An 18,228-nucleotide genomic window follows, 5' to 3' on the forward strand; every position below is an offset into this window, starting at 1 on the left:
TTTTTTCAAATTTGCACCCCACTTCCATGTCTTCAGGGACAGCAGAATCTAATAGCAAGGAAAGGGGGAAGAGCCTGCTAGGAGAAAGAGTTGGGAGGAAACAGAGAACAAAGGGGCTACGTGACCCACACCCAGATTTTCCCTGCTGTTGCAGTGGGAAGGGGACAGATTCAAGACAAACCTCAAATATTTAGATTCTATACCTGGAAAACTATCAAAAATTTATAAATTTGTTATATACAGAATCTAATTATTGGGCGGCCATCCTATTATCAACCATTTTCTATTTTAGTAACCAAGATATTTACATCCCTTTGTTGAGGTGAGTGAATTCAATCAAGTTTGAATTGGTACAGTCTTTAATGACGGTATGTAAAAATTCTTAATAATTAAGCTTACTGATTTCCTAGCACCTATTTTTCTTACTACACTCTACTTTTAGGGTGACCTCAATACGAATTCTTTAGATCACTGGAGTTAACTTTTTGGCAGGTGTGCCACAAATTAGCCCTGCACCCTTCTACAAGTGCCACTCTGTACCCTCTCCCCTGCTTATCTGCAGTTCTGCTTCCTTTCCTGATCCCTGCCAAATTTGCTGCTTTCCTTCCTGCATTATCTGCTGTTGTGCTGCCTGTCTCCTCCCCAGTCTGCTGGGTACCACACAGAGGCTGCCTGTGCCTCTTGTGGTACCAGGACTGCAGGCTGGCCACGCCTGCTTCACACTCAATGACCTGAATGTAAAAGCAGTTGTAAATAACATGCTGGTGGTTGGGTATGGATATTGATCAGTTTCCATCTGTACAGTGTACAGAGTAAAGATGGACAAAACTTGTAACTTCTGCAACTGTTCTACTATGCTAAAATCAGCTTTAAGATTCAATTAACATACTGCACCCACAAATACTTTTTCAGTCTTTACATTAACCCTTTATTTTTGGGGTACGTAGAAAAACACAGAAATTGCTAGCAAGACTGTCAGGGTTAAAACAGTTTTGGAGCTGCAGCAAAACTGTACCCTACGGGCAACTGTGACACCCTCAGTGGCCCACATGACTCCTGCCTCCCCAGTCAAGCTCCTTTGGGGACCCTCTCTTTTCTCCGTCTGCCATGCCCTGATGGTACTATTATGTTAAAGGAGACTGACTTGGGGTCTCAAATGAACACTTGTTCACTCTGGCCAACTGGTAGCCCTTGTACCTGGCTGGCCTGAGTCTTGCTCCATTACTTAGTAGCTGTGTCCTTCTGGCCCTATCAGTGCCTTGGGGCACAAGCTGCCTCAGGGGCTATATTCGTGGCCCTCTTCCTCCCCTGTAGCCATGCCCAGGCCTCACAGATGTTACTTCACATTCACTGGAGGGGGGCTCCCTGGCTCCAATACAGCTTTTGGCTCTTAGATGCCAAATGTCAGCCTTCCCAGCCTTGGCCCCCTCATACTCGCTGCACCCCTCAGCCAGAATGTCCACTGCCTTGCACCTTGGCTCCTGGATCCAAATCCATCTTGCACTTAAGTGCTCTGGGCCCCTGGTTCCTGCCTCATGCACCCTGGGCTAGTGCTCAGGGTCCCTGACCCCAGGGGCTGGACTGCCCTGACTGTCTCTGCCTTCAGCCCTCTGGGTCCCCAGCCTCAGGCCAGGCTGCTTGCTGCGTCAAGCCTTCAGGTCTTTGACCCCAAGCTAGGCTGCCTGTCTGCAGAGTGCCCCACCAGGCCTCCATACCTCCCCTGTAGCCATAATCCAGTCTTCCAGTTTCAAGCTTGAAATGCAACAAACACAAGCAAGCTGCTTCAAAACAAAAAGTCTCCCTCACTGTTGCCTGCAAGCCATACCTCCCTTGGAGCCCTCTTTATCCCAGCTCTCCTGGGTGGCTTGGGTGCTTGCCTGTCTTGTCTCCAGTGGCTTTTCTCTCCTGAGAGTTCCTTTTCCTGCAGTGAGTAGGGGCAGCTTGGGTCTCAATCACTGGGCTTATATGCACCAAAGCCCCACCCTTCCTGTGCATGACTCCCCAGCCACACACAGGGGTTTCCACTTGACACTGATGGCCAGCTGCTTGCTGCAGCAGCTAGCTGCTGTTCCCTCAAAGTGACAGGGGCCTTGGCTTAATCTTATCTGATGATTTGAATGAACAAGGCATCTTACCTCTCAATACAGCTATTAATCCCAAACAATGACAACAATCTCTATCCCTGACTCCATCCTGAACAGAGTCCTGTTTTATGGATGGCAAGGCCAAAGCTCCCTCAGCATTTGGAGAACTTCACTGATGAAGATGAGATGAAATTGGAGAGAATACTAATTGCCAATTGGTGACAGAGACCTATGATGGTAGTCATCATCTTTTACATGGACATACATTTTCAACATTCATGTTACAGATTATATCATCCCCAAATATTTAGACTATCAGTGGAGATTACAAACTGATAGTCATAATATCCCCTAACATGCTATAATTGAATGCGAGAATCCATATTCAATATACAGCTTAAAAGTAATGGGGTGCACACACGGGGCAAAAAAAGAAAAATAGGCTTCTGAATAGTAAATTTTGTGCGTTATGCTTATTTGCCTAAAGAATTAAAACCTTTAGTACATGGACATTTCTTCCCTGTACTGCTCTGGGATCTCACTGACAGGGATATATACCACAATACTAGGCTCAAGAAGTGAACTATATACATGGAAACAATTTTAGTTCAAAATGTTACTCTATTCCTTACTATCAGTATTAACAGTAAGAGACTTACTACGCTGAATGTCTTCTGATCCAGTTCTTCAGATTCTTCTGATATAGGAACTGGCTCACTACTTGCAGTAATGTGAACTGGAGTATCTGCTAAAAGAGTTTTCTTAGTTTTGTCTTTACTTTCAGATTTGACTTCGTTTGTCTGCAAGTAAAACATGAAAAAACAGATCTGATAAGGGAATTATAATCTAGGCCTAGAATTACAGTACTAACCAGCTCAGTACCATAATCATTGTAATCTGTTAATAACAAGATAATTTTCTTTACTATACACACTGACTGGTTACATTTTTTTTCTTTTCCCTCTCCTTTTTGGCTGATCAAGGCTAGGGACAGATGTTACACAAACTGGTTTAAGTGATCAGAAACTGGTTTACACCTGTAACAGAACAGAAGTTCCTTGCACATATACCAGTTTGAAAAAGGCTAAAACTGGTTTAGGATAAAGCTGGTTGAATGCAGTATCAGATTTAACTGATTTGAGTTAAACTGGTCCCAGACCCCTTCCTGGTTCAGGTTAAATCACAGTCCCCCAGCATGCCAGCAAGCTTTCAAGCCCTGGGCTGGGTTGTGCCATCTGCTCCAACACAGAAGGGGGGCGGCAGGGAGAAGAGTCGGGGGGAAAGGCACAGACTGCTCCCCTCCAGGAAAATGCAGGAAGCAAAGCTGGGGTCCAGGGTCAGGAATGGGGGGAGGGAGTTAAACTGCTCTTCCTAAAAGTACAGAGCTGCCCTGCTAAACGTACTGAAACTTAGGGCTGGCTCTGACTGTGGACTACAAATCCCAGAGGCACCTGGAAGCAGGAAGAGGAAGCAATAAGCAACCCTGCAATCCTGTTGCTACGATGCACGGCTTTATGAGCACTTGTGGTGCTCTGGTGTGGTCCCAGAGGACTAGAAGAGGGCCAACATGGTTCCCATCTTAAAAAACAGGAGGAAGGATGACCCAGGAAACTATAGGCCAGTTAGTCTTACCTCGATCCTAGGCAAGCTGTTCAAGAAAATTATGCTGACACACATCCATGAGGGGCCAGCTGGGGACTGCATGCTTAGGGGCAACCAACACAGGTTCATCAGTGGCAGGTCCTGTCAGACCAACCTGGTGGCCTTCTACGATCAGATTACCAGATCATTAGATGCAGGGTAGCAGTGGACAGAGTCTTCCTGGACTTCCAGAAGGCTTTCAACACTGTCTCTCACCCCGTTCTCATTAAGAAACTGGGGGACTGTGGTGTCAACGCCCACACAGTCAATTGGGTCGCCAACTGGCTGGAGGGCCGCACCCAGAGGGTGGTAGTGGATGGGTCCTTCTCAACCTGAAAGGACGTGGGCAGTGGGGTTCCACAGGGCTTGGTCCTTGGGCCCGCACTGTTCAACATCTTCATCAGTGATTTGGATGAGGGGGTAAAAAGCACTCTGTTCAAATTTGCTGATGACACTAAGATGTGGGGGGATGTTGGCACACTAGAAGGAAGCATCAGGCTTCAATCAGACCTAGACAGGCTACAAGGCTGGGCGGATGTGAATAGGATGGGATTGAACACAGACAAGTGCAAGGTGATGCACCTCGGGAGGAACAACCGGCACCATACCTACAGGCTGGGGAACTCCCCTCTTGTCAGCACGGAGGCGGAAAAGGATCTTGGAGTCATCATTGACCCCAAGATGAACGTGGGTCGGCAGTGTGGGGAGGCAGTCAGGAAGGCCAACCGTACCTTGTCATGCATCCACAGATGCATCTCAAGCAGGTCCAAAGAGGTGTTCCTCCCCCTGTATGCAGCACTGGTCAGGCCACAGCTGGAGTACTGCGTCCAGTTCTGGGCACCACACTTCAAGAGGGATGTCAACGGCATTGAGAGGGTCCAGAGGAGGGCCACTTGCATGATCAGGGGACAGCAGGGCAGACCCTATGAGGAGAGGCTACGGGACCTGAACCTGTTCAGCCTCCAAAAGAGAAGGCTGGATCTAATGGCCTGTTATAAATTAGTCAGGGGGGATCAGCAGGCATTGGGGGAATCACTATTTCCCCGTGCACTGCCAGGAGTGACGAGGAATAACGGTCACAAGCTGGCAGAGAGCAGGTTTAGGCTAGATATCAGGAAGCGCTACTTCACGGTCTGGGCGGCTAGGATCTGGAACCAACTTCCAAGAGAAGTGGTGCTGGCTCCTACCCTGGGGGTTTTTAAGAGGAGGTTGGATGAACATCTTGCTGGGGTTGTTTGACCCCAGTATTATTTCCTGCCATGACGGGGGGGGGTCGGACTAGATGATCTACTCAGGTCCCTTCCGACCCTAGAAACTATACTGAAAATCCCAGTGCCCTTTGGGGCAGCAGGAAGAGGAAGCAAACACACAGCCCATGCTGGCTACATGCAAAAGCCATGCTCTAGTACCCCGCAGCTTCTGACCTGAGCCACTGCAGGTGTGTGGCTGCATTTCCTGAATCAAAAGCAAATGTGTGTCTAGTTGTTTCTGAGTTTAACTTTGCAGTTTAGACTAACCTGCAAAGACTGAATCGATTCAGCCTTGGGCTTTTTGACTGTCTGTACTTAGCCTTTTTGCCTAGGAATGGGACAGAAAGGAGTGTACAAGTTTCTTATACTATTTGTACCATCAGCCAGCTAACTTGCCTGTATAGGCTGAGGTTGCAAAACCATTACCATTTCTCTCTTCTGGGTGGAAGTAGTAAAAATAAAAAAAAAAACATATCAATAGTGACCATCTCAAAAGCCACCTCAGAATTTTTTTTTAAAAGATGAAAGAAACCTAACTTAATTACCTTTTCATCCTTTACTTCTTTTTCTTTCTGTGTGGACTCTTTTATTTTATTCTCTCTCTTCTCTTTCGCTTCTTTTTCTTTTAATTCTTTCTTATCCTCTTTTTCTCTTTTCTCCCTTTTCAGGTCCCTCTTATTTTCCTTTTCTTTTGTCTCTCTCTTTTCTTCTGTATCCTTCTTTACACCAATATCTGATTCAGGCTTTTCTTCATTTTCTTTTTCTGTTTTTATTTTTTTATTTGGATGTTTCACTGAAGAGATCTCATCCTGCAATATTTAAGCACAATATATCACATCAAACTCGATACCCATGTTAAAAAATATTATAATGATCATATTAGTAATATAAAGAAAACAAAGTTGACGTAGACTGTTATATTTGCTTTAATATCTCTAAAGTGCAGTTAAGTCACAAAAATCTAACCAAAAAAGGATATAGGTACTGCAACAGATTCTAGTGCTCAGGACATGCACTTGGAGCCAGGGGAAGGAGAGCTGTGTACCAGGTACTTCTAACTTGAATGGCCATATGCTTCTCTCAGTTATGAAGAACACCAAATGGCCCACACTCCTCTACTCTGCTTCTCTCCCTTCAAGGAAGAGGGAGGGAGGGAAAATACTGGCTCCCTGGGCTGCCCGGGGGCAAACTGTTAAGGAGACCTGTAGAGACTCTGTCCCTGTTCTGCCAAATAGCTGCTTGGCAAGACAGGCAAAAGAGAGTTCTTCTGTGGTAGGAACCCTCCCAGAGGCCTAGGAGGATTCCAATCCCTAGAGAGTATCTTCCCTTACCTTCCCCCCAGCTTTAAATGCTACCCATACTGGCCAGCTAAGCAGGCAACAATTCGAAAGCCCATGGACTAGGGAACCAGTACCAAGCAAAGTACCAACTGGGACCACCCAGTTCCTGGCCAGCTTTAAAATAACTCCATCTTGACAGCTTGCTGTCTTCCTAGGCAGAAACGGACACCTGTAGAAATGGACGCCTGCCCAAGGCCTACAACAATTTTGAATATGCTAAAAAGTACACTATTTAGGGTGCAAACAGATGTCAACTTTGTGCCACCATCAACATTTTTATGGTGGCACAAGTTGAATGAATGACAACCTTGCCCCCTGCAGTGCTTCAAGGGAAGTCCTATACTCATTTGGCAAAGGACAAGTGAAGTTCTGATTACTTTGTTTTAGATTTTTTTGTTACCTTAAAAACAAAACAAACAAACGAAAACCTTTTAGCAGCACAAGCTGCTTAGACAGTCCAATAACCTGGTTATTCTCTCTAACTTGCAGCAGATTGGACAAAGAGTAAATAAGCTTTAAACATCACCTGAGTTGCTGTTTATATGTTAAAGTGCTCAACAGAAATACATATAGAAATATTAAAACTAAAGAATTAATACTTTCTGTAATCTCTCTTCTTTTTAAGTCTAGTTCTTGCTTCTTAAGGTCTAGTTCCATTTTTATTGTCTATTTAAATATATTCCAGGTCTAGAGAAGAGAGCTGAACATGTATCGTTTTAACTAATATTTTTACCAATTAGATACACTAATGCAGATCATTGTGTGGACACACTTATTTCAGATTGAAGGTTTCTTATTTAAAAAGATTTTAAAAGTTGTTATTTAAAAGGTTTAAAAAGATTCCTAATCAATTTAAGTTAATCTCAAGCCTGGCTTAAGATGAAGTAAGTTTCCACCTAAGATTTTGTACTGGTTTATCTATTAAATAGACAACAGTCCTACACTTCCCTTTCTACTGGCTTCTCCTGGGGGCTAGGAGTTGATGAAAAGACATGTAGAGAAGAGAAGAGAAAAATGTCACTTTAGCTCATTGTAACTTACTTCCTGTCTGAAGAATAGAGATGGCATTCCTTAATCATATTTAAACTAGAGGTGAAATGATGAAGATTTTCTTGGCTGATACTGATAGCTGATTAAGTAGCTCTATTGGCTGATAGCAATCTGATAGCCAATTTACAGGAATGCAGCCTGGAGAGCAGCACCCTACTGGTAAGTCTGTGGAAGGAGGGGGGCAGATCAAGGCCTCCATAGTGATAGAGGGAGTAGGGCTGAGGCAGGGGCAGGCACTGCCCAGCCAAGATGGAGCCGTGGACAGCTTGTCAGGGGCATGTGGAAAGTGCCCCCCTGGGCGAGGCATGGGGGGGCATGTGCCCCCCAGATTTGTGCATGGGGCAAGATCAGGCTGCCTGCTGCAGGTTTGGGGCAAGGGCTGCGCCAGCTTCTTCCCACTGGGGAGGCTAGGCCAGGGCTGCACTTGGGGTTAGATGGTAGCAGGGTGGACTCAGCTGTGTGGGACAGGCAGCGGCAGCACTAAGTGGGGCTTGGGGATTATGGTTACCCCAAAATTCCCCGTAGCCACTCCTCAGTGCCACAGCTGCCCACCTCATGCAGCTGAGACTGCCCTGCCCCCACCTACTCTGAGTGCAGCCCTCCTGCCGGGAAGAGGCTAGTGCAGCCCTTGGCTGATTTCACTGCCCTGGCTGGGGACACCTTCCCGTGCCACATTCCCTTCCTCACCATGGAGTCTTTGATCTACTACCCCCACGCCCCTTTCCCCTCCCAGACTTATGAGCCAGGCGCTGCTCTCCAAGCTGCTGGGCTGCATTCCTGGCTGTGTGCACACACATGGCATTTACTGGTGACATTATTGGCCTAAAAAAAAAAAAAAAAAAAAGCTGATAGCCAATGTTAATTTTCCTGTTATTGGTGCCGATCCATTATGCAACCAATATACTGGTAAACCTCTAATTTAGACACTGAGATATACTGATAAAACCCAATATACAAGAGCTAAGTGTTATTATTGGCCACAATAGTTACCAGTGGTCCACTCAAAGAATCAGTAGTGATACCTTAATCAGAAACATTCCAGCTTTACATTTATCTGCTATACTAGATTTTTGTTTCCAGCCACAAGGACAGTGAAGCCATTAAAAAAAATCTTGAAACCAGACAATGCCATTTTTATTGTTTTGAAGAAACGAAAACAATTTCAACTGTTCTGAATTCTGTAATTCAGCATCCTAACCATACAGTCATATTTTCTTTACCATTTAAGTGAAATCCTCCTCCTCCATATTTAATTTACATAAGATTAACAAGAGGTACCACAGAACACATATGAAAAATTCAAATGATAAAAGCACTTTTCTGTGAGTGCCATTTTAACTATTCAGTGAAGAATCAACATCTAAATATCATGGAACAAATAGAACTGCAGATGTGGTCCTTCAACAGAAAGTATTTCCAATAAATAGCACTAAAATACGTATTTTTAAATTAAATGAAGATGCTCACCTTATAGTCATCTTCTTCTTCATCAGATTTTTCTGAGGCTGGTAGTGAAGAGTCACTTTTTACCTCCTCTTTCATTTTTGCAGATTTTAACACTTTATTCTTCTTAGTTCTCATTTTCCTCCGCTTTGAATTTCCCTGAATACAAAGACACCGTTATTTGATTTGACAGAAATACCTTGCCGTGAGTTACAGAGAAGGATTTGTTTGTATGTTAAATCTAATTTCATTATTAATTGGCATTCAGATATAAAAAGTATTCAGTTTGACTAGAAATGGAGAAAGCAGTTTGTCTGACAATAACGAGAACATACAAACTAGTACAAACTTCCTATATGTTCTAAACATGTGAGCTGGTCAAAAATGGACTGGTTAACTTGGCTAAAAGTGTGTAGAAAAACCGAATAGGGAGGGAGGGAGGAAGCAGGCTAAGGGAGTCGGGGGCAGGGAAGAGGCTTGACTAACATGTCCCACAAGCACATCACTACTATATTTTACTACTGAAGATCTAAATATCACTTACTGCACCAGAAAGTCTTTGTGCTTCCTTTCTTGCAAGATCTTTATTGAGTAATTTAATGAGGTAGTCTGCACGAGTCTGTAATTGCTTGGCCTGGGGTTTCTTATCTGGATCATCTGGCAGAATCTGAGAGCAGAAAAAAAAAATCATATATTTACATAACTTCTCTAATTTGGAAGGCGAGACTGAAAAACGGCAAATAGACTGGAGCAGTGGACAGAAGGACAGGAGTATGAACGTGGGGAAAGTCTTCATGAAGTTAGATCTACTCTGATTCTAGACAGCAAAATGTGCTAGTGTGCTTGAAAGAGTGGAGAATCTCTTAAAATTACCTAAATTCCCTGCTCCCTCCCCAGCAACATCTTTTAATATAGGGAGCTTCGAAAAACAAATCGCATACATGAGGGCTACAAATTCTAGTAACCAGTCCCAGCTTTGAGTTTCTGTTCTAAACTATAACGGAGCTAGAAGACCTTCAGCTACTGCATCATATAGCCACCAAGGGCTTCACGTGCTTATACAGTAAAGACATCTGTTAAGTAAGCAAATAAGGAACGGGGGCGGGAAAAAAGTGTGAAAATTAATATAAATAGAACACTTAAATAAAATAAATAAAATAAAAGACTAAACAAAGCAATAGGAGGGGAGAAAATAGGGAATGCCAGAAGAAAAAGACAGAAAGGGATGGCCATAACATCTGCTAAATTACCATAAAAGAAATTCCAAAAAGTGTAATGGACATATAACTTTGTGCAGCTTCAGCTACTTAAAAAAAAAAAGCAGTTTCAATTCTTTCTTAGCAACATTATCAATCAAATAAAATGTGTACACCCAGTTAGATGACAGAACATACCTTCTGTGTCAAGCTCAGGTCAGGATCCATTTTTATCATTTCCCAGCTGCCATACCCATATTCATAGATGCCTATTAACAGATTAGAATCATCTTCTTTGCCCCAATCTATATCAAAATGAGCTGCCTTGGTGTGGCATGGGATGACATATCTAGAAGGAAGAAATTGTAAGTCAGATGAGCTATTTTTATTTCTGAAAATGGAAAGAATAAGGGGTGGAAGAGCATTATATTTATAAATGAAGCTCTGACTTGTTGAGAAAAGTACCTCAGATAATTTTTAATACACATTTTACTCATTTAATTACATGAGTACTGTTATCTGTGTTTCAAATAGCCCACATGGGTCCATACATTTATTAGACTCTGGGGGGGTCTATGTGTCCATTAGACTCTCGGCAGTTATTTAAAATGTTTCATAGTTAGTAGGGTCGGAAGGGACCTCAGCAGATCATCAAGTCTGACCCCCTGCCATGGCAGGAAAAAGTACCGGGGTCAAATGACTCCAGCAAGGTGTTCATCTAGCCTTTTCTTAAAGACCCCTAGGACAGGAGCCAGCACCACTTCGCTTGGAAGATGGTTCCAGATCCTAGCTGCCCTGACCATGAAGTAGCGCCTCCTGATATCTAGCCTAAATCTACCCTCTGCCAGTTTGTGACCGTTATTCCTAGTCACTCCTAGTAGTGCTTGGGGGAACAGGGACTCCCCCAAAGCCTGCTGGTCCCCTCTGACTAGGTTGTAACAGGCCACTAGATCCCCCTCAGCCTTCTCTTGTGGAGGCTGAACAGGTTCAGGTCCCTTAGCCTCTCCTCGTAGGGCCTGCCCTGCTGCCCCTTGATCATGCGAGTGGCCCTCCTTTGGACCCTCTCCATGCTGTCCACATCCCTCCTGCAGCACCCAGAACTGGATGCAGTACTCCAGCTGTGGCCTGACCACTGCCGCATAGGGGGGAAGTATCAGTCTTGGTTACCTGGGTATTTGTGACAGAAAATTTGATGTGATCCAAATTTAACACCTTCAGTGACATTTGAGTCTTCAGACAGCCTATAATGAAATCTATAAGAGGCAAGAATTTTTGTGCATACCCACAAGTTAATGCCAGGCCCAACTGCAATGTGATGAGATGCGTGTCAACACCATTCTGCCAGAATGGTGCAGATGCCTAGAATAGATCAACCCTGTGCTAACTCCATGGAGGGAAAAGAAGGAAATCTATTACCACCATTCAATATAGTGAAAAGGGGTTAACTACGGGATCCATGTACAATGGTATAGAGCAGTGGGGGGAGGGGGAGGGCAACCTTTTTGGCAGGCATGCCACAAATTAGCCCTCCACCATGTCCACCCCAATCCCCTTCCCAATCTCTTGCTTAGCTTTTTGCTTCCTTTCCCACCTGACACCACACAGTTTGTTTCCTCCCTGATCTACTGTGTATCATACACTTGTGGTAGGTACAGCTGCCATAGGTTGGTCACTCCTGGTGTAAATTGCAGATTTTTGTTAATTATGCTAAAGTGTTCCATGAATAAACTCATAAAAGTATTAAAAGTTTCCAGAAAATGGCTTCTTTTCATACTAAACAACTATTCACCTTTTCCTTTCCTCTGGATCTGAAGGAATGGATTTGTGCAATGGTGCCAACTCTTCCTCATGAGAGATGACCAGTTTTGCATTCACTTGTACTCCAGATATTCGGAATGTTGGGCCTTTAACTTTTCCAAGTCTGCCTCCTTGAATAAAGGAAAAAAACCATCATTTATGTAAAATCTTTTGTCTATAAATGAGAAAGTACTAATTCTGTTTTTATCAATGATCACATTTAAAACAGGAGTCAGATTCTGATTTAAATGTCCAGCCTGCAACAGTACATTTTTAAATCTTAGTAATCAAATATATATTTACTGCTACTGAGATAAAGTTTAAACTTCTGGGTAAAGTAGAAACTTAGGGTGACTATACACATTCTCAGGAGAGGGGCTTTAATAAAACACCTGCAGTGTCACGTGTATTAAGCATCCTGCATTTCAAAATGGCAGCGGGGGTGCTATAACTAAAACATGTCAAATAAGTGTTAGTTAAAGCAGCCCTACTGTCATTTTGGAATGTGGGGATGCTGAATAAGTGATATGGAGGCTGCTAGAGCACACTAATTGGCATGCTCCAGCAGATTCGATTAATCAAGTCGGCTCTGATGCGTTCTAATTAGCAGGTGTCAGAACAGAGCTCTGTCATATGTACAGGTGCCCTTTCAGTTTACTCTTAGGGCGATTCATCTAGTGAGGGGTGAAATAAAACACCTTTACCCAATATTGAATCAGTGGTGCTCAATCATTTTCCCTTGTGGACCAGATAGGAAGTGCCTAGTTAAATTGCGGGCTGGATGGTAGTTTTGATTCAGTGCCTGGCACCGAGGCAGTCACCATCTAGCTATGCAGAGTGGGGAGGAGGGCAGCCCAACCTGAACCTACCCCTGCCCTGTGGGGGTGGTGTGAGAAAGGAAAAGGGTTCTGCATTTACCAAAGTTAGAATTTGAGAATAATAAACCCAGACATCCTACTTTATAGATGTGCAAGTACTTATTACTAATAAATTATTTTTATTCCATTTTGTTTTTTGTTCAAACATACTCTACCTGCTCTTTCTTGTCCAGAAGAACTGTCTTTTAAAGCCTTAATGCATCCATTATGCACGAGCTCCCCCAATCGTCTAAGGTCTGTCTCAGATTTATCAACTAATTCAGCATCTCTAGCTATAGCATCCAACCTGTAATAAAACACAAGAAGTTTTTACACCTCAGAAATGTGATTGTGAATTTCTCCTTCAAAGTGTGAAACAAGAAAGGTAATCATATCAGTCAACATTCACCCTTGTGCATTCATGCCTCTGGTATGCTGTATTCAGTTCTGAGCCAAAAAGTTTAAAAAGACTAGAGAAAAAACTAGAAGAACTGTAAAGAAAGAAAGCGCATGTGATCCAGACATAGAAAAGATGATTCGGAAAAGTGAGGAAGCTATTTATTCTTATACAATATTGGAATGTTTATGTATTTAAGTTTGACAGTATTTGCTTACATGACTGCAAAATGTATAAATATTTTCAAGAGAAGTCAAGGTGAGTATTGTTCTCAGATTACAAATAATTGGCATACGAAAAAACATAAAGACCAAACATTAGGAAAAAATACTGAAACACAAAACTAGTTGGGACAAGAACACTGTAAATCTTTCAACAGGCTTTGAGCAGAGCCCAGTATGTCCTATCAAGCAAGATTGCTGAGTGGATCATCACTGAGCATTACTAAAACAACATTTTAGTTAAGACAATATTGAGAAAGATGCAACTAACACTGCTGCAAATTATGATGATTAAATGACTCTAAGTGTGTTTTCTTTTGGCTTTCAATTTATATAAACGGAGTAAGAAAAATAGAGGTTATTCAGATGGTTTAATATTAATATAAAAAATTAGTAATGTGTTTTCCCTTTGAAGATATGGACTCTTCATATCCTGTTTTAGTCTTATGAAAGGTAAGGTTTCAAGTTGCTACACAACTACAATCAAATAGCTTTACCTTTCCAGAGGGCCACCAAATTTCTTGTAACTCTTGATAAACCTAATAACAGAAAATAATTTCATTGTGTAAGCACCAGCTTAATTGGCTACGTTGTTTTAAAAAAAAATCTATATTGAGTATAATATATATTATTGCTGTGCAAATCAAGTTATATTTGCATCGTTATAATGATACGAAAGAAAAAAAACTTGGGCAGTGTACTGAATCAAGATTATCCACATTCAAACGAATATAAATATTATAAATGAAACAATAGAAAATACAATTTATTTCAGAAATTACTTTATTTTCACATGACCATAGATATTCAGCAACTAGATGCATCTAGTCATAAGATCAAATGTGGATTTACAGCAAAGAGTGATTAATGGATTATAGTATGCCTCATAATTAAGAGGAGTTAGTACCAACTCTAGAACGATTATTTTAATTGCGAGTTAGATAACATGAAAAGAAAGATTTAAGTAATAGCAATTATCTGTATGGGGGTAGTTTTAGGATGATAAGAGATATGAAACAGAGTGAGGCAGGACAGAATATTCCCTTTTCACTAACGATCATAAATTCCAGATTATTTGTGCAGTCATAAAAAACATTCCTGACAAAAGCAGCGGTCTACTGTATGTTACCAGGTAAAATGGAGAAAGAATGAGGATCTTAAATTTAAAAATTATGTTTCCAACCCAAAATACTCTAGAAGATTTACTATGATTTAATGGATATGAATTTAAACACTTTGATTACACAAACAACCCAGCAGTTTTTTCAAAATCCATTTGTGTAGAGACTAACAAAAATGAATATTCTCCATCATACCAAAAATGCTTTCAGCACCAAAACACTGAAAGGACTCACAGTACGGATTACTTATTTTAAGCGATTAAAGTGTCATTTTATAAAGCATCACAACACATAAATACAATTACAGTGGTGAAAAATTTAAGACAAAAAAGACTAAAACAAAAAGTACCCTCTCAACTTCTTGCAGGCCTACCTACAAAAACGTGCAGGCTCTTTATCCACGGTTTTGCATAAAACAAAAACACATTTCCCCTTTATATGCATATATTACAAAAACGTTCACCATTATAGCAACTAGTTTTTGAAACTGCAGTATCAGGGGAATTCAGGGATTAGAATCTGTATTACCATGAAAGAACTTTAAAAAAATATCCAAGTAAATGCTTAATACAGTATCCCTTACCCCAAGTGGGTTCTCATTCTGATCATGTTAATTATCCATTATGCCAGTACTACATTCATATTTAATGTAGGAGACCCATATGGTTACAATAAATAGTCTTATTTCAAATTCATGAAAAATAGACTCTTTCATATTTCTAAACAATAATCTCATTTCACACCTATAAACATGCAGGTTCTCCCAACCTCCCCAACTTACCGCCTAATCTCTGCATCACTAAATCCTTTAATATTCTCTCGAGGAATAGTTCGTGGTCTTCCACGTTTTTTGGGTCGTTTCCTTTCGGAGATAGAATCACTATCAGATCCAGAGTATCTTCTATTCCGACTACGTCTTCCTTCACTCCCATTAAAACTAATCTGAAATTTCAGAAAAAAATAAAGTAGCATGAACATTTTTGATTAAATAATTTTAACGCAGGATCATTTTTTAAAAAGGAATGAAATGGGAGAAAGTCAAAACACAGAGATACCTGTTTAGCACAGTTTCTCATTCTTGGACGCATATAAATTTCTTCAAGTTCCTTCTGCCTTTCCTCCTCTTCTATTCTTCGCCTATGAACCTCTGGAATGATTTCTTCCCAGTTTCTTGAATTTCGTTCAGGCTCCAACTCAATATCATCTTCATCCATGTTTGAAAAGTTGGCCACCTTATGAATGAGAATGAATGTATTTTTGCCAGTCATAGTATAAGAATACACTTCCACATATCACAAACTAATATTTTAGGAAAATACAGTTTATATAGTCATAACAGTATATGCAGTTTTTATGTCTACTTATCTGTTTATGTGGTAATATAAACTTTGTGGGCTATTTTTTCATAAAGCCATGTACAACCCAATACTCTTCCCTGTAATAATGTCAGAAGAGGGAAATGGAAAATATGAAACGCCTAATTTGCATTTAAAAATTAATATAATTTAATCTGGACTATAAAAAAATGTAATACCGTTATCAGTCATGATTACTGAATTATGATTATTGTATGATATCTCAACAACGCAGAGTTAAAGTTGTTTGTGTGTCTTTATATATTGAGATTTCTTTCATGTGTGATTTTCAAATTTCCTGATCTGATAAAAATCAGTGTTTTTACATTTAGGCCACTGGTATGTACTTTTGACCTTAACTAGATTATGAGGTTGCTTTTTGTAAGGAATTATTTGGGCTTACCACCAAAAAATTCCTAAGGAATGCAACAAAAAGAAGACAAATAAATGTTTTTGTTTTTTTTTTTTTACCAGTTCTAGTTCAGTTTAATTTTTTTTTTTTTTAGTTTTGACTAGTTCTGGTTCAGTAAAGCCTGAATTAAATTTCAGTGAAAAGACTCATCTATAGACCAATGGGAAGTGCTACCCAAAGCAGATATTACATGCTTATTTAATCTTCTAAAGGTATAAAGCCAAAATCCATCCTGACACCACTACTTTGTGGAAACACATCACTTTAATATGGATGTTACACGTTGAAAAGAGGTATAGTTAACATTTTTCTAACAAATTCACAATCATTACAAAGGAAATTACCATCGATTACAATGAGCAGAGAACAGTACCTTAAATTGGGAAAGTAACTCATCTCCTACAGTTAATGGGCCTGGCTCATTTTCCCGAGTTTCAGCCCTCTTCAAGATTTCATCTATATCCATTTCCTGAAAAAATAATATTTTGCTTTAAATTAAAAAAAAATTTGAAAAGAGTGATGTATTCAGCATATGCAGAAATTCAGTTCCACTTACTTGGGGCTCTTGTTCTTCCCCTTCAGGTTCTTTAAAAAGTTCCTCTGCACCAAACTTTAAAATAGCTGACAACTCTTCCTTATTAAAAGGAGTAGAGCTGAAATAGAAGAAATTAGCTTTCAATTTCCATTCATAACAGAAAACATCTAGACTTTATATTAGCAAATAATTCTATTTTTTTCAGTATTGGTTCAAAGACATTTTCTCCTCAATCCATTGTTCAAAAAAGTTAGATCTAACATGGAAAATGAAGGGTTTTTGAAGAAAGCACTATTCCAAAAGTATTAAGAATGCTTTATATTACTTATACAAACTTTATTTCATAGTCTTCTTCAATCAGTATCTTAAAAGACTAATATAAATGAAAAATCATTTGATGGAAATATTTCCAAGCCTTCTGCATTCCCCATTATTTTACCTTGAAGGAGTGGAACCTGTATGTAGTACAGTTTTGCCTGTAGTGTCCATTCTCTGAATTACCAAATGATCCAACACCATTTTCTTTTTGGCTCTCTCTAGAATATCTTCTTCTACTGATCCCTTTGTGACCAGCCGATAAATATTTACCTACATATGAAACAACCAAACTTTGTGAACGTTTTGCAAGTTACTCATAAAAATCAACATTTAAATGGACCTAGGACTATAGAAACAACTTAAAATGGGATGAAGATAAATTAGCGTACTAAACTTTGGTTTCATATCCTGATTTTTGTTAATAGATCTTAACAAGGGCACCCCTGGAAAGTATAACTCTTCTATTTTATGAAGTCATATTTCACAACTAAGATGAAAGGAGCAATTACATTCTTGAATGACACGAAGTCTCCCTATACATGTTTCAGATTCAAACCTCAACCCATGCTACTTGCAATTCTCACTGTGAATTCAATTTAATAACAGTCATGTTTCAGTTGTGAATGTAATACAAATGTACATGCGATTTTTCTTAAATACAGTTACTTTTTCTCAATAGATTTGTCACTCTATTTTATAAAGTGATTTTTTTAAAGCAGATAAATGCTGCCATTTAGTATCTTATTTACATTCACACAACTCTACCTGTGTGCAGAACATACTACTTTAGCTTTGGGGTGCAGCCAAAATGTTCATACCTGTTTCTTTTGCCCAATTCTATGAGCTCTTGCCTGTGCCTGCAAATCATTCTGTGGGTTCCAGTCAGAATCAAATATAACTACAGTGTCAGCAGATGCCAAATTGATACCTAGACCTCCAGCTCTAGTAGACAGTAAGAAGCAGAAATCCTGAAATTATAAAATAAAGGAACAGATTGTAAGCACAAGCAATCTGGCCAAAATAAATAAATAAAATCAATCTGTAGCAAAACTTAAAATTTAGGTGGCAATTCATTTTTGCGGCAGGAATATCTTTCTGTCTGTAGGCTGGTTAGCACAGTAAGGTCCTGGTCCATAAACAAAACTCCTTGGCCACGCAAATACAATATAACGAATATATCTTAACAAAAGACGTTTATGATGTTTGGAGTC

General features: G+C 40.4%; 1 protein-coding gene across 1 annotated transcript in view; it reads right to left on the bottom strand.

The window, feature by feature from the left end:
- CHD1 (chromodomain helicase DNA binding protein 1) overlaps positions 1-18,228 on the bottom strand; it is a 93,482-nt gene that overhangs the window by 19,294 nt on the left and 55,960 nt on the right. Inside the window, exons 19-32 of the mRNA XM_090038329.1 lie at positions 17,836-17,985; positions 17,139-17,287; positions 16,721-16,817; positions 16,538-16,633; positions 15,453-15,629; positions 15,179-15,339; positions 13,774-13,815; positions 12,835-12,965; positions 11,794-11,932; positions 10,203-10,353; positions 9,353-9,475; positions 8,833-8,967; positions 5,521-5,784; positions 2,744-2,884 (exon numbers count right to left, since the gene is read on the bottom strand). Of these exons, the coding sequence (XP_089894455.1) occupies positions 2,744-2,884; positions 5,521-5,784; positions 8,833-8,967; positions 9,353-9,475; positions 10,203-10,353; positions 11,794-11,932; positions 12,835-12,965; positions 13,774-13,815; positions 15,179-15,339; positions 15,453-15,629; positions 16,538-16,633; positions 16,721-16,817; positions 17,139-17,287; positions 17,836-17,985 (1,956 nt within the window). The remainder of the gene's footprint in view (positions 1-2,743; positions 2,885-5,520; positions 5,785-8,832; positions 8,968-9,352; positions 9,476-10,202; positions 10,354-11,793; positions 11,933-12,834; positions 12,966-13,773; positions 13,816-15,178; positions 15,340-15,452; positions 15,630-16,537; positions 16,634-16,720; positions 16,818-17,138; positions 17,288-17,835; positions 17,986-18,228) is intronic.

This window comes from Crocodylus siamensis, chromosome 3, assembly GCF_052110815.1.
Source record: "Crocodylus siamensis isolate JL-2025a chromosome 3, ASM5211081v1, whole genome shotgun sequence".
NCBI classification, from domain to species: Eukaryota; Metazoa; Chordata; order Crocodylia; family Crocodylidae; genus Crocodylus; species Crocodylus siamensis.